General features: G+C 35.6%; 1 protein-coding gene across 24 annotated transcripts in view; it reads left to right on the top strand.

Annotated features, from left to right (window-relative positions):
- The window catches only part of LOC6577872 (sodium/hydrogen exchanger 3), a 32,082-nt gene that overhangs the window by 11,400 nt on the left and 4,925 nt on the right, over nucleotides 1–15,757 (top strand). For 4 of the 24 annotated variants that reach the window (XM_044009306.1, XM_044009305.1, XM_044009315.1 and 1 more), the window contains 17 exons: nucleotides 412–675; nucleotides 3,228–3,424; nucleotides 3,579–3,699; nucleotides 4,019–4,157; nucleotides 4,279–4,496; nucleotides 4,557–4,849; nucleotides 4,976–5,101; nucleotides 5,194–5,381; nucleotides 5,714–5,852; nucleotides 6,483–6,497; nucleotides 8,230–8,286; nucleotides 8,390–8,476; nucleotides 8,539–8,719; nucleotides 9,394–9,516; nucleotides 10,212–10,424; nucleotides 14,509–14,721; nucleotides 15,295–15,640. In XM_044009306.1, the coding sequence (XP_043865241.1) occupies nucleotides 412–675; nucleotides 3,228–3,424; nucleotides 3,579–3,699; nucleotides 4,019–4,157; nucleotides 4,279–4,496; nucleotides 4,557–4,849; nucleotides 4,976–5,101; nucleotides 5,194–5,381; nucleotides 5,714–5,852; nucleotides 6,483–6,497; nucleotides 8,230–8,286; nucleotides 8,390–8,476; nucleotides 8,539–8,719; nucleotides 9,394–9,516; nucleotides 10,212–10,424; nucleotides 14,509–14,721; nucleotides 15,295–15,640 (2,920 nt within the window). The remainder of the gene's footprint in view (nucleotides 1–411; nucleotides 676–3,227; nucleotides 3,425–3,578; nucleotides 3,700–4,018; nucleotides 4,158–4,278; nucleotides 4,497–4,556; nucleotides 4,850–4,975; nucleotides 5,102–5,193; nucleotides 5,382–5,713; nucleotides 5,853–6,482; nucleotides 6,498–8,229; nucleotides 8,287–8,389; nucleotides 8,477–8,538; nucleotides 8,720–9,393; nucleotides 9,517–10,211; nucleotides 10,425–14,508; nucleotides 14,722–15,294; nucleotides 15,641–15,757) is intronic. The other 20 variants (XM_032729459.2, XM_032729450.2, XM_032729460.2 and 17 more) reach the window with 16 other exon arrangements.

Genomic DNA, 15,757 nt, shown 5'->3' with positions numbered 1-15,757 from the left:
ATATTTGATTTTAAATTATGTCTGTAATAATTTTTTACTAAACTACAACTCTTGTCTTGTTTTATGTAGCAGAGTGTACTATATAGTAGTATAGTCATCAGTATAGCCATTGACCCAAATACAGAAATCTACAATAAACAAAGTGTATATTTGCGAGGTATATGGAAGGGGGTCTGATGGCGAAATTTCCATTTAAATGGGCCTTTGTTGAAATGGAAATGGCTATTGTCTCGTTTTTTATAGTCAGTGTAACTTCAGCAAATGTATTTGTAAGCCACGCCCTCGTCAACGCCCCAACTACTCTGATATGTACATATGCAAATTCATGAGTATTGTAAAGCCCATGTCAAGTTTTCTTTTTTTTTTTTTGGAATTTTAAACTTATATTTGTTTTCTCTCTTTCCATTTCAGGTTTTCACATGACACCCAAGTTGCATCTGATATTTCCGGAATCCTGCCTGCTGATTGTCGTGGGCGTGGTAATAGGCGTTGTGCTCTACTTTTGCACGGATGTTGCCGTTTCCCCACTCACGCCGAACACGTTCTTCTTCTACATGCTGCCGCCGATAATTCTGGATGCGGGCTACTTTATGCCGAATCGCATGTTCTTCGACAACCTGGGCACCATCCTGCTAATGGCCGTCGTCGGCACCATCTTCAATGTGGCCACAATTGGTAAGCGTATCCAATGAATTGATTTCCATTGAAGTTGCGTCATCGTCATCGTCATCGTTATCGCATCTGTGCCGCCAATTGAGTGGAACGCGACCGTTAAGTGTGTTGAAATTGAAGTGGTTGTTCAGCCACTTGATGGTGGATCACACTCATCCATTACGCGCGAAAGCTCAATTCATTTGCCCTCTCCTGGAGCCTAACGAAAAACTTAGATAGTTTGAGTAGAGGAATCTTGGGGTACTTTGGGATAGTTACAATGTTGGATAGATAAAATATTGATCAGAATAAAACTATTATAACATTTCTCAGCAAAGCAGAGACTTTATATGTGCATATTTAAATAGTTTCTCATAGGTTAACTTTGAACTATTAAAAATCAGAAAACTTTTCCAATCATTCCCAAATTATCAATTCAGCTTTTCGCTTGGTAAAAGACATTTGGAAATTCAAAGTGAATGAGCGTTGCCAAGTAAATATTAACTATTGATGATAGAGAGATATTCATATTTTTATTTGCTCATTAAATATCAATATTAATTTATATAGCTTCTAAAACCAGAATATAAAATTAATAATATGATGTCAGTGCAGCCAGCGTAGCGTTAACTTTCAATATTTCAATTGCAATTTTTACACGCCGACAAAGCCAGCAAATTTACTGGATACATACATATATGGAGCATTACTTAGAACACATTACAGTGGCGACACGCTTGTTACACACACATCGAAATTTATGGCACGCGAGCAACAAACATTGTTGTCCAAGGGCAGGGCAATATGAGCATGGAACGGAGAGTGACTGCACGGGGTTGTGGGGGGGTGGGAACAGTTGTAGATGACCGTTTAGACGTGATTTATGCCAAATGTGGCACCGCACGTGATTGTTGTGAATGTGTGCATGTATATACACATAGATAGACACATACACAGATACAGGTACACAGATACAGATACATGCCTGTATCTAGGGTAATTTTTGAGGAAACGAGATTTAATGATGAAGGCACGCTCGGTTGGCTCACATCCCCACAAAGTGATTTTGATAAAATATAAGCAAATATTTACAGATCTGAGAGACTTTGTTACACGTAAATGTTGACAAATGTTAGATAAAACCCACACTGAAACTCATATTAAATGTAGTGTTTCCTGGAGTAAGTTGAAATTTAAGATTTTTGTTGGTGTCTTGTTGAGATTTTATTACGCGCACTTTTGCAAGTATTTTACTGTTGGTGCTACCAGGGTTTCTACTGATATACAAAGCTGCTAGATATTGTTACAAATGTTAGATATGACCAACATTGAAACTCAAGTTCAAATTTAAGATTTTCATTGCTGATTTGTAGAGGTTGTTTTGCACGGTCTTTTTCGAGTATTATTCTACACCAACTGTCTGTATTTCTACTGCTATATACATATATACTTCTAAGTATATGCTGCTATTAATTTTTCTGCAGAGCCGCAACGCATCCTTTACTTTTCCTCCTACTGCCTTATTAAAACCAGATTACTACTATTACTACTCCTGCTCCTTGTTATTAATAACTGCAACTAGCTGTTCCTGCCCTTTCACAAAATACTGCTCTCCAATTATTGATTGCTTTAAATTAAACCAGTGCATTATCTCATCAAATAACCCAATATTAATACAGCGTATTCCCATTTCAATTGCATTAGAAGAACTCAGTTTAATTAAGTGTGCGCACACGTGCTGACGTTTGCAACTGGCAATGCAATAAATTAAACAAGTAAGAAGGCTCTAGTCGAGACTGCTCGACTAGGAGATACCCTGAACCCTCTAAGCTGATATTCTACGCATTCTGCACTTCTTTAAACACACATGCATACATACGCATCCACATACACGTGTAATCACGCGCTCTGCCGACTGCGCAGTTAGCAGCGATTGCGCTTGGGCTGCGCTGCAGTGTGGGCAATATTATAAGAATTTACTTGTTGAATAATTTCTTTTGTAGACATACATTCTTAATCCAAAGCACAAGTCTCTAGTACTTCAAATGCAAATTTTACAAATGCAACTTTTACAGATTGGCGGCGAAGGGGGCGTGGTATCAAAAATCTGTAAATTACATAATCTTTGTATCGATCAACTGTATATAGACAGTAAATCTGAAGTCTCTAGGTCTAAAAGCGCTTAAATTAGGCTGAAAAAAACCATGTCGATTTTTCGATTATTCTCGATAAAAAAGTTATCGGACGAGTTATCTTAAAAATATGATAAACTTGTACTGCGTATGGTACACACGAGAATGCATGCCAGCTCTCTAGTTCTTATAACTTCTGAGATCGACGCACTCTTACGGACGAACGGACGGACAGACGGACAGGGCTATATCGACTCAGCTCCTCACGCTGATCAAGAATATAAATACTTTGTGGGGTCAGTCACGCCTCCTTTTGCTCGTTACATACTTTTTCACAAAAGCATTATACCCTGATTTCCCATTTTCAATGGGTTCAGGGTATAAAAGAAAGAAGAGAATAGCAATAGCTGAGTGCAGAGATTCATGCCCGTCCTTGCATTGCAGGTGGCTCGCTTTATGCGTGTGGCGTGATGGGCATCTTTGGCGATGAGACGCCCAAGCTATTGGATGTCTTTCTGTTTGCGTCGCTTATTTCCGCCGTGGATCCGGTTGCCGTCCTTGCCGTCTTCGAGGAAATACACGTCAACGAGATCCTCTACATTGTTGTCTTCGGCGAGTCCCTGCTAAACGATGCCGTTACGGTAAGTACAGTTGCTTTTATTGGGTGATTCGCCTGAAGCTTTTACAAGCCCATCAAATCATCGTTTAAGCCACGAAGCAGTTCCTCTCAATATGCAACTACCGATTGTTACTAGCTGGCTATACTATATACATTCGTTTGATATGCTCTTGCAGGTTGTCATGTACCACATGATGGAAGTCTATAACGAAATTGGATTGCCGCACATAATGGCGCAGGACATTGCCAGCGGCGTTGGCTCCTTTTTCGTTGTGGCTCTGGGAGGAACTGCCATAGGTAATATATACATAAGTTGAAAGTATCGAATATATACTATAAATGTATGCATAGAATGAAGACATATTCACACAGCTGTATTTCATTATAAATGCATATTCAGATTGATGTATATTATATATTGATGTATAGTATATATATAATAAACATATAGGAGTGCGCTTAGGAGACATCTAGAGCCCTGCGGATATTTCTAGGATTTTAATCCCATTTTAAGTTATACTGTATGTCTGTTATATCTAGATTTATATTCAAATATGTTTTTATATCCTTATTCAATTCATATTCTATTTGTATTTTGTTTATTTTCCCTACTCAGGCATCATTTGGGGCTTCCTAACCGGTCTGGTAACACGATTTACGGATCATGTGCGTGTCATAGAGCCCATATTTATATTTGTTATGGCCTATCTGGCGTATCTAAATGCGGAAATCTTTCATATGAGCGGTATTCTGGCGTAAGTGTGATCTAAATAAAACTAATATAAATATTAATATAATTCAATATTTCTGCATTTCTCTTTTTCTCCCTCTCTCTGTTTCTCTCTGTTTCTCTCTCTCTCTCGCTCTATTGTGCAGCATTACCTTTTGTGGCATTACAATGAAGAACTATGTGGAATCGAATATCTCTCAGAAATCGCACACGACCGTTAAATATGCCCTGAAAATGTTATCCAGCTCGGCGGAGACAATTATCTTTATGTTCCTAGGCGTGGCGACAGTCAATAATATGCACGTGTGGAATACGTGGTTTGTGGTGCTAACCATTACCTTCTGCTCCGTTTTTCGTGTTATCGGTGGGTGAACCATTTACCCTTCCAAATGTCCATTGCTGTAATCATTCTATACCTGCGCAGGTGTGATTATACTGTCGGCCATTGCCAATCGTTTTCGACTGCACAAATTGTCGCGGGTGGATCAGTTCGTCATGTCGTATGGCGGTCTACGTGGCGCTGTTGCCTTTGCTCTCGTGCTGCTCGTCGATGAGAAGGTGGTCAAGCATAAGAATATGTTTGTGACCACAACCATAGCTGTGATCTACTTTACGGTGTTTCTGCAAGGCATCACCATAAAGCCGCTCGTCAAGATACTAAATGTGAAGCGAGCCAACAAACGCAAACCCTCCATGAACGAACGCATACACGAACGTGTAAGTGGGACATGCATGTTAATTATTTAGCTGGTAGTTATAAATGTTATTTTTATGAAGGATATATATTTATACTCCTGATGAAACCTAGCTAATCTACACTAATTATTTTGTTTATTTCTTTAGTTCATGGACCACTTGATGGCTGGCATTGAGGATATTGTGGGCAAGACAGGCAACTACAATGTGCGTGATAAGTTCAAGCGTTTCGACAATCGCTTCATACGCCCACTGCTGATCAGAGATCTGAAGGTAGGTATCGAATAAAATAATCCTAACCAGATTATATCTGGATTTATCTAAACTCTCTCTCGCTCTATCTCTCTTTCTGTTTTACTCTGCAGGGCGCTGAACCAAAGATTATTGAGACATACTCCAAGCTGACCATGCGCGATGCCATGGAGGTGATGCGTCGCAATCCCTCGACTATTGGCCAGATGACGGGCACCGAGTCGATGAGTGCACTGTTTAGGAATTATACCAATAATTATATTGGTGGCAGGTGGGCACCGCCAACCATATACACCACCTGGTAAACGAATTTTGGATAATCGATAAACAATAATCGATAACGATAACAATAGCAGTACAATGCATGTATGCAACAAATTAAACAACAAAACTTTTGTAGTCCTTTCTTAGCATGAACAGCACAAAAAATTTGATTGGCTCCTAATTTGTACACTCAGTAATACTTCTGTCTCTCTCTCTCTCTCTCTCACTCTTACACGATTATTCTCTATATATTACTTTTGCATATCTAAAATTCGTTTATCTGTATTTTTAGTTAATACTTGGTAGTGTTATATGTACATACATATAAGAACTTTATTTTATTGCCTTCTAATCTCTTGATTCGCACAGTCCAAGCTTAACAAATCTGGATAACTCGTGCTCCCACAACCTCGACATGGCTGAACTGGACTATAATCCATCGAAAAAGGATTTGACTGATGCCAAGATACATCACTTGCTCGCCGAAGAACTAAAGCCCTATCGAAGGGTATGTATACCGATAATGAAAGAACAGCATTCAGCATTTCAGCATAATAATCGATTTTTGTTTGGTTTTCTATGATATAGCAGTACCAGTTTTATCGACTACTACTATCTACCTTATAGCATTTTCACATACACATATAGACACACACACACAGCCCAAGTTCTTAAATGCTAATCCAATATATGATATATATATCACGATTCTAATCGATCTCACCAAAAATACTTGACGCCTAGTAGACGTATTTGTATATTATGCTTTCACCTTAGTTTCCTTTTTGGGCATTTGGTTTTGAGACACGCTTCTCTCTATCTCTCTCTCTCGCTCTCTTTCTCTCTCTTAATATATATAAATATCTATATTTATCTATCTCTCACACATACTCTCTATTTACATATGCTGATTATATCTATATATTTAGATATATTTGTAATTAATCGTTTGTTTGATTTCTTCCCGTTGTTACGAACTCAACTTCGACTTCAACTTCTCGTCAACGTCACGTATTCAACTAAATCAAAAACAAAAAAAACAAAAAATATATATCCAAAAACTACTTCAAATTTTTGTGTGCTTTGAAAATTATTTACGAAACTGTACAAAAATATTCAAATATTTTCGCAATGAAAGGCTTCCATACAAATGGTACGAATAAATTGGTTCAAACTGATTTAAGAGTTTTATGTTTCATTTTTAGTTTCGTTTACTTAACAAATTTCTATAACAATTTCAATTAAAACAAATTTTTTTCTGTATATGTTACACTCTTTGTGAGTCTGTACTAATGACCGCAAAACGTTTTTGTAATGCATATAATTAATAATATTAATTATACTAATTAACTAATCAACAGTTTCTAGTAATTATCTTTATGTATTTTAATTGGTGTCTATATGAAAACAAGTGCAAAAAACAGTCCTTAAATAATCGTATTTATAAACAATTTTTCTCTTAATGACAAAAATAATTGTCACATTTTATATAAATATACATATGTACATATATGTATACTTAAATCCAACTTGATAATTCTCTAAAATCAAATTTGATATTTTATTTTTAGTGTTATTTTTATTTTATAAAAGTTTTACATTCATTGTACATGAAACGTGCTAAAAGTAAAGGTGGTTAGATATAGATAGACTCAAAAGAATATAAAAGTGATTCTGATAGAATCTAAGTAAAATAGATATAGAAATCTTTAAATATTTTCTTATTATAAACAATTTTAAAAGATTTTTGATAAATTAGAAGATGTGTAAAATTAAACAAAATATATATATTTAAAATTTTTTTTTAATAGAACAAATACTTAACATTTTTTATTAGATTATTTTTACCATAGTATTTCAAATTTCGTTAACAAAATTTGTTATTTAATTGAAAGTCTTTTAAAATAAATTGGACACCGGAGTCGAACCCCTTACTCAATTCAGTGTAAAGGCACAAACATTTTTATTGTATTTTATTTTATTTTTTTTTATCACTTTTTCACTTACGAAAATAATATGATTAACCTTCCACTTTTGCAAGATACTTATAACACTCACTGTTTAGTAATATATATATATAAATATTCACATATAATCATATTTGTTGTGTTGCAATTTATATCCTTCTAATATTATATATCTGTATACTCTTTTCAAAATATAAATTATGGCTTGAAACAAATGAATATGTATGAGGTCTGTTCAATATTTATCTCTTTTGTCCCCTTCAATCGATGTATAATAATTGTTATGGCCTTTTTATGGTTCTTTTTAGAAACAGAAAAAAGCATTAAAGGCCTGCGAAATATAGGACATTATTAGGGTCTAATTTTGACAAAAAGTTTACACCCATGTTAGGTTCTCAAAGCCAAAACAATTGCAAGCGTGAAAGTTATAAAAAAAATGGAATATTCAAACTTGCCGCCATAGCTGAGTGACATAAGAATATATAATATTATATAATATATTCTATATTTATTTGTTTTATTATATAAAAAATATGTGAAAATATGTATGCTGCGTACGCGTTTATTATTGGAAAGAGTATTCATGTTTCGGCTGAACCGAAGTTAACCCAAATGCACCGTCCTTGATAACTATATAAATATATATAAATGTATTATTCAGATGATATAATCTCTATAAATAATCTGTACAAATGTTATGCGACCTTTTTACACCGTAATCAATTGCCGTTTTTGTTAGTTCTCAGCAAATTAAAATAATAAATTTTTCTTTGTGTGAAATAAATGTTGAGCATTGCCCCGACGCTAGTTAATCCTTTTAACGAATTCTATATATATATACATATATCACTTAAGAACACTACATGTTCGTATATGTCTGATCTTGCATTAAATGTGCTTTCGTCATATTCCTTACAGCACCGTCGTCTTAGTTATAGCCGACACGCAGTAGATGACAGAGATTTGTCCACACAGGTGAGTTCATGAAAACACTTTGACAAATCTCTGAGAGCACCTATAGAGTACTGTCTCACATCTATATTTAACGAATATGATTTCTATGCATATATCATTTTAGGTCAATTATAAAATGCAAATGAATTTCCGTCGCATGTTCAACGATCGCAAACATCACAAGCGCAGCAAACGTGGCGCCAGCAATAAGGTAAGGAGAGATCTTTGTTTTAATGTTGTAAATTTGAATTTAATATATACTTATTTCTGCAGGAGACCAAGGAGAATGTTAAACAGAATCATGTCTCCTTCCCTGATTTCCAGCAGAACGGCACAGCGAAGCGGCTCTCCAATGGTACGAATACGCATCCGAGTTCAAACCATTCACGCAAAAAATCTTACAGAAAAAGACATACTCACAATTCACTTAACAAATATCGTAGATTAGACATAGGTAAATGCCGCTAAATGAATACAGAAATTAAATATTTAAAAAACAATGAAAACAAACTAATTCCTCCAATTTATAGTAGCATCTGTAGAGAGTTATAATCAAAATTGAAAATTATCAGTTGATTATCTGGACTGTAGCTGTGTCCCAGATAAATCTGAACATTTAAGTAGAGTTTATTTCGATTTTTATAATTTGATCAACATAAATACAATTTATCCAAGTCTAACTATACATATCCTGCACCTCATTATATTTAAGTTTTTTATGCATTTCTAATAAGCATGCGGAGGGCTCGTAAAATATAATGCAAAAATATTTCAACTTTATAGTACATTTTTTCATCTATCAATTTTACGAACCCTTTCTTACATAATGCATCACGTTTTGTTATTAATATATATATTATTTTAAATTCGTTAAAGAACAATTGGTTACTAATTTTAAATACCCAAAAAATCTTCTTTTTTTGTCTTCCTTCTACGACACACGCTATCCTTCCCGATGTCTACCAACAAAAAACAATTGGTCGAAACTAAAAAAAAATGTTTAAAAAAAACCTTTGTTTTGCACATTTAACAACACTGACCATACGCACTCGCTAAAAACAAACCCATTTTGTATTTAACAACTCCATCCATGATATATATAATCTTGTGATATTATATCATCTAAAGACTATATTAACGATGTGCTTAATGAAACAGCCGAGGATTGCCAACAGAATCCGAATGAGATCAATGTCATTGGACCCAGCGACGATTGGGACGATGGTCTAACATTTACAGCCAAATCATCACGTAAGTTCCATTTGCTTCTATATGTTTCATATATATGTCATTAATCGTCAACTAATTCTTGTAAGCGATATGCAATATAGGGTTATTGGTGGCCGGGCCATTGCATTGCCTTATAAGAGTTATGATTTCAATGTTTCTCAGTTTTTTCGTTTTCAATCTGAACAACTGACTACACAAAAATGCCATCAAGTATTTCATTTGATTCTATATCGAAATGGGCCTTACGCCAGACTTGAACTATATGATATTACACAGTCCAACACAACTGCTTAAAGTACAGTAAAAATAGTTTCGGAAGGCTATGAACATTTTGTACAATTTGCTCTAGTTGTTTATTATATCTAGTAGCTGATGTTGTTTCGCTGTTAAAATCTAATTTTTTATACTATCCCAAACTTTAGTGACACATGAACCGACTTAAATTATAACAGATCAACTCTAGAGCCAAAGCTTTTGACAAACCTTTTTGATATATGTATATATATATATTTTTTTTTTTTTTTTTTTTTTTTCAACACCTAAATTCGCCCTTAAACGCGTAATCTTTGGCTAGTACCTAAAATAAATAAACTAAAAGCTATAACGACAATATCTCTATATATATTTTTTTTTTATCCCTATTTTATGCCTATCCAATTTCATTTGATTTGACATACCAATATGTTGCTCGATATATCCGTATATCCGTATATTAGCTGACTCGGATCGCGCCAATAATAACTCTCTGATAGCGCATATACAAAACCTGCCCGGTTTTGATGCATCTAAAGCGCGCATCGTTCAGCACTATGCGCCCAAACTTGAGGACGGTCCTCAGCCAGAACTAGACTCGCCCGATCCACCAGTTGGACCCACAGCGGCCGAACTGATCCTGCCCTGGCGACGGGATCGTTCATACCAGAGCATTGGTAAACAATATCACCAAGAATCAACCAACAACAACAACCACCAAAAATATCCATAATTATCTGAAAGAGAACCTTTGGATATACAAAATATGTATATTCAATCTCATATTTAGCAACATTCCATATCTTCCATTATCCATACACTTATGATATACATATACATTTGTAGATCATCCGCTAAGGCTAGACACATACGAATACCTCATCTAAATTCAATAGAGAAAATATAAATACAAAATATTGCCAGTATTTCTATTCTTGTAAATAATCAAAGATAAAGTAATATTACCTATCTCAATTTGCATATTTAGAGATTGAAACATAAAATTTCGTCAGCATTTACAGTTGAGAGAAGCGTAATAAATAAGTTATTATAACATATTTATATACCAAAGTACTTACAATCGGTATATCTAAAATATCTGAGAGAGGTTAGAGTTTACTTAATAACTGGCACTGAAACTTATCTTTTTTCTGCGCTTCTCTCTATGATACAAAGACGCTCATTCCCATTCACTCCTTTGTCATTCGTCATTCATAAAAACTGAACAAGGGCAAAGATAAATTCTTTGAATAAGCAAAGCCATAAAACCGTTTATCTATCTCATAATCTCTTAGAAATTGAATGTACAAACGTAAATTGTGCTAAAACATTTGAAGCTGCTGTTTAAGCTATACCGAGTTTAATTTAGTTGCTTCTTCATTTTTATACCCTGAACCCATTGAAAATGGGAAATCAGGGTATAATGGTTTTGTGAAAAAGTATGTAACGGGCAGAAGGAGGCGTGGCAGACCCCATAAAGTATATATATTCTTGATCAGCGCGACGAGCTGAGTTGATATAGCCCTGTCCGTCTGTCCGTCCGTCCGTCCGTCCGTCCGTCCGTATGAGTGCGTCGATCTCAGAAGTTATAAGAGCTAGAGAGCTGAAATTTGGCATGCATACTCGTGTGTACCATACGCAGTACGAGTTTGCTTTATTTTTTCGATAATTCATCCGATAACTTTTTTATCGCGAATAATCGAAAAATCGGCATTGTTTTTTCAGCCTAATTTGAACATTTTTAGACCTGGAGTCTTCAAATTTGCGTTGTATATTAAGTTAATGGAAACAAAGATTTTGTAATTTACAGATTTTGGATACCACGCCCCCTTCGCCCCAAATTTGCATTTCAAGTACTAGAGACTTGTGCTTTGGAATGTACACACATATTCATCATATGATTACACTCTGAAAGTTTCATTAAGATCTTATGTCTACAAAAGAAATTTTTCAACAAATAAATTCTCATAATATTGCCCACACTGCACTATGGGGAAAAATCCAAATTATCGGGTATTAATTAATAACTTAAAAACTAAGCCAGATTTTTTGATCCGGTTTTTGTATTATTAATATGTATACCATCAGAAATATATTTTAGAAAAATGGGCGTGTCACCGCCCACCCAAAAAAAATTTATTAAAATTTTGTATTAAAAATTTTTTTTTTTTTTTAAGAATTTAGCTTGTTAATACTTTAAAATAATAATTTTAATTGAAAACTATCGAGCTTTCATAAAATCGAAATGAGTTTTCTTCAGTTTCGAGTTCCAGATCAGACCGAAATATTGATCCGCTAAAAAAACTTCGTGTTCTTCAACTGATTTAATTGTGCCTTCAACTTTACATAATACAAGACGTACAACTTCATTAGACAGCGACCTTTATGCTTTTAAACTCGTTTCTAAAGATTTGCCGAAGAAATAATCTGATCAGATGTATCCACTGTTAAAAACCATCAGCGAAATGATGGATTCTGCTATCCTTCTCTCATTCGTGATGAAATTTGTCTGATTTATAGACCTGGTTGGGCAAATCAGACGCTTCCTTACCAAAAAAAGCCTACAGGATGAACAGTACTTTCCATAATCTGCCTCAAATGAACAATTATTTTTATAAACATTTGCTGTCATAGGCAGTCATTCATAGTTGTCAGCTAGTTTTTGTTCCTGCTGCATTTCTTCCATTTGTAATTTATATTTTGGCAAAAAAAGCGGCTTTTGCTTTTTTAATATCATTTATAAGTTGAATCAATATTAGTCTTATTTAGTTTCAAAATCACAATTACTATTTCTTGGTTAGAGTTGCCTTTTTCATTGAGCCAAATATCACACAGGTCAGCTCATAGTCACCTGCTAAAAATTGATTTGCGCCGGTTGTGCGCAAAAGTGCACATTGAGACAAAGGCACTAAGATCCCAATTGATTACTCTATAACATGCAATTGGAATTACACTGGTGCGCCCTGGTGGCTGTTTTATATGTCTTTGCAAAGTTTAATTTTATTTACAAGAAATGAAATTTGACAACATTTGCTAATTATACAATAAATGATTAAAATAAGTTCAAACATCAATTGGTTTTTAAGCCAACGCATAGTAGAAGCCCTAAAAATTCATATCCTTTTTAAATTTCTCAAAAATAATGTCTGGTCATTGAATAACGATGATTTGAAAATCGGCTAACACAAATTGTAAGCTGAAGGCAAATGCTTTTCGAAGATAACAGCTGACTTTAACAGCTGTTAGGCTTAACAGTGGACTGTTATTCAACATTTTGGGTACAGTACCTTAAAGTTTGGAGTTTTATTAAGATGTTAACATAAAAAAATTATAAATTTTCATACTTCGCAAAAATGACTAAATACCCGAAAAACGGCAAAATTCCCCATAGTGCACTGCAGCGCAGCCCAAGCGCAGTCGCTGCTTACTGCGCAGTTAGCAGAGCGCAGGCTTATGCGTGCGTGTGGATGCATGTGTGTGTATGTGTGCATAAAAATGCAGAATGATTAGAATATCAGCTTAGAGGGTTCAGGGTATCTCCTAGTCGAGCAGTCTCGACTAGAGCCTTCTTACTTGTTCTATCTTCAATTTTTTTTTTTAGTTGTGTTAACAGATTTTTACTGAGGCCCATTTTATTTAGTTCCTATTAAATAATTATTATAATTTATCAAAATCCTTATATATTCCTGAATTGGCAACATACAAATATATAAGCTCAAAAATGCAGTCTATTTGAATGGGAACATGATACTACTGGACCAATGTATTCTTTACTTATTCTTCTCTGTTCCTTAACTCTCCTCAATAGTTGTCATCGATGTCTGTGAAACGACTGATTGTTATATATATATGTATATATATACATCCATGTACCTAACTCTCGCTGAATTGCTTGATTGATAGAGAAAAAAGAAAACAACGAACCAAAACACCTCTGCAATAAAGCTCGTAGTTCTTGTAGTTCCATAAATCCATAACTAATGATTATTACCATAGGCGTTCATCTGAAAAAAGCAATGCCGAAATTAAGTATTTATTTGTAGAAACTCATAATGTTACGCAAATCAATTGAAATTAAAATCACAAAACAAAAATTGAAAGCATTTAAAACATTTCGAGCATTTTGAAGCGAACCAAACAGCAAAAGCAGCATGGCATTTTTGTGCATGACAAAGTTATTTGTTGTTGCCTTCCCAGAACCATATACAACCTCTTAAGTTCAAAGACGCGTCGACACAACAGATATGTTCATGTTATTGGTTATTATCTTCTTTTTATACAAAAAGACGCGTCGAATCAAGTCGAGTCGAATCGAAGATATCGTTAAATTTATAATTAAGCTCTTTAAAACTCATTTGTAAATTATGAGTTATATTTAAAGCAATAAAAGTTTATAAGAAAAATTCATACGAACTATTCAAGCTGCTATCGAATTTGTAAATATAAAAATGAAAAATGAAATGAAAATGGACAGACCAGCTAACGCCAGTTCCGATATCCCTTAAGCTGACGAATCGGTTCACGTTTCACAGCTTTGCCATCTCGATTCGATTCACTTTGATTTATGTATGCCGATTCTAACGGATTTTGTTTGCATTTTAGTTGAGTGCACTTTGTTCATATCCTCCTCTCCCGATATTTAGTAGATATCGATAACTGAGCTTAAGCCAACTAGCCAAGTTGAACGCGCAATGCATGCCACAGAATAGATAAACCAGTTTGAAAATCTACTGAAAAACAATCAACATTTCTATCCCATAGTGGCGGAGCATCCAATACCTGAAGAGGATCGCAATTTATCACGCGACTCAGATGGCGAACGTCGCGTAGCCACGCCCACAGCCACAGAGTCGCAGCTGCCGTGGAAGCGCCAGGGCGATGAAAGCACGGACGCAGTGCAGCAAAATGAATTTCCCGCCTGGGCCTCAAACAAGGAATATTTGGCATACAATTCGCCCAGCGCCACCTTTCTAGGTAAGATACAAAGTTAATCAAGCTGCTGACGAGATAGCAGCCAGTCCAGCTCCAAGTACGGACGGGAACGGCCAGTTTTCCAACACTGAATGTACAAATTCCGGTTCCGTTTCCGTTACGACTTCAACTATTTCTGTTTCTGCTATTCAAATTTAAAATGTAAATTGGCTTAAAAAAACTCAATGAAAGAAAATAAACATATGTAAATAACTGAAGTTACATGTGTATATAACTAAATATGTATAATTGGTAAACTATATAGTTTTCTCTTGTGTTTCTTAAGTGCACCACAGCTTTGAGCTCGATACTAAACGAAACAAACCAAAAAATTCTAATTGATCGTAAATCACATGCAGTTGTTTTTCTATATGATTTTATTTTCTTTAATTTCCAAAACTTTGTGTTTTCTTCTCTTTGCCGCATTGTTTATCCTTTGGTAACTGTTGCCCACGCCCACACACCGATAAACACACACACACACACACTCTCTGTCTCTCTCTATCTCTCGATACCGTGTACATTTTGATGTTGCCCGCAACCAACTGTGCTCGCTCCCGACTCACGCCCACGTAGGTGGTATAAACAAGCCTAAACAGCCCAAGTCCGTCATAGGTCTGTTCCGTCGCGAAAGTTCCAGCTCGAAGGCCGGCAGCCTGGGCCTTGGCAGCAACAGCAGTGGTGCGGTGGATGCAGCCACAGCCAGCCAGGATCTAATGGCTGTGCCCAATGCAGGCAACGCCATGAATTCAACTGCTTCGACGTCCATGCACAATCCACGGCTGGACAACCGCTCACAGTCCATTTCGTCGAGCACGTTGGGCGCTCACCTGGTGGGGCCGGACGGTCATACCGGACCCTTTCCGGTTACGGCCAGCCATCGCCGGAACGTGCGACGTGGCTCCATGCTGGAGCTTAGCGGGTAAGTCTTTGTTACACCTGCGGCACACTACCACACTTTGTTGTCCACACGCGCACACACACATACACACATTGTGCACATATATGTATGTGTGTGTGTTTTGTTTTGTCTTTATGT

This window comes from Drosophila mojavensis, unplaced genomic scaffold, assembly GCF_018153725.1.
Source record: "Drosophila mojavensis isolate 15081-1352.22 unplaced genomic scaffold, ASM1815372v1 contig_49, whole genome shotgun sequence".
Classification (NCBI taxonomy): Eukaryota; Metazoa; Arthropoda; class Insecta; order Diptera; family Drosophilidae; genus Drosophila; species Drosophila mojavensis.
This window is presented reverse-complemented; position numbering and strand designations above follow the sequence as displayed.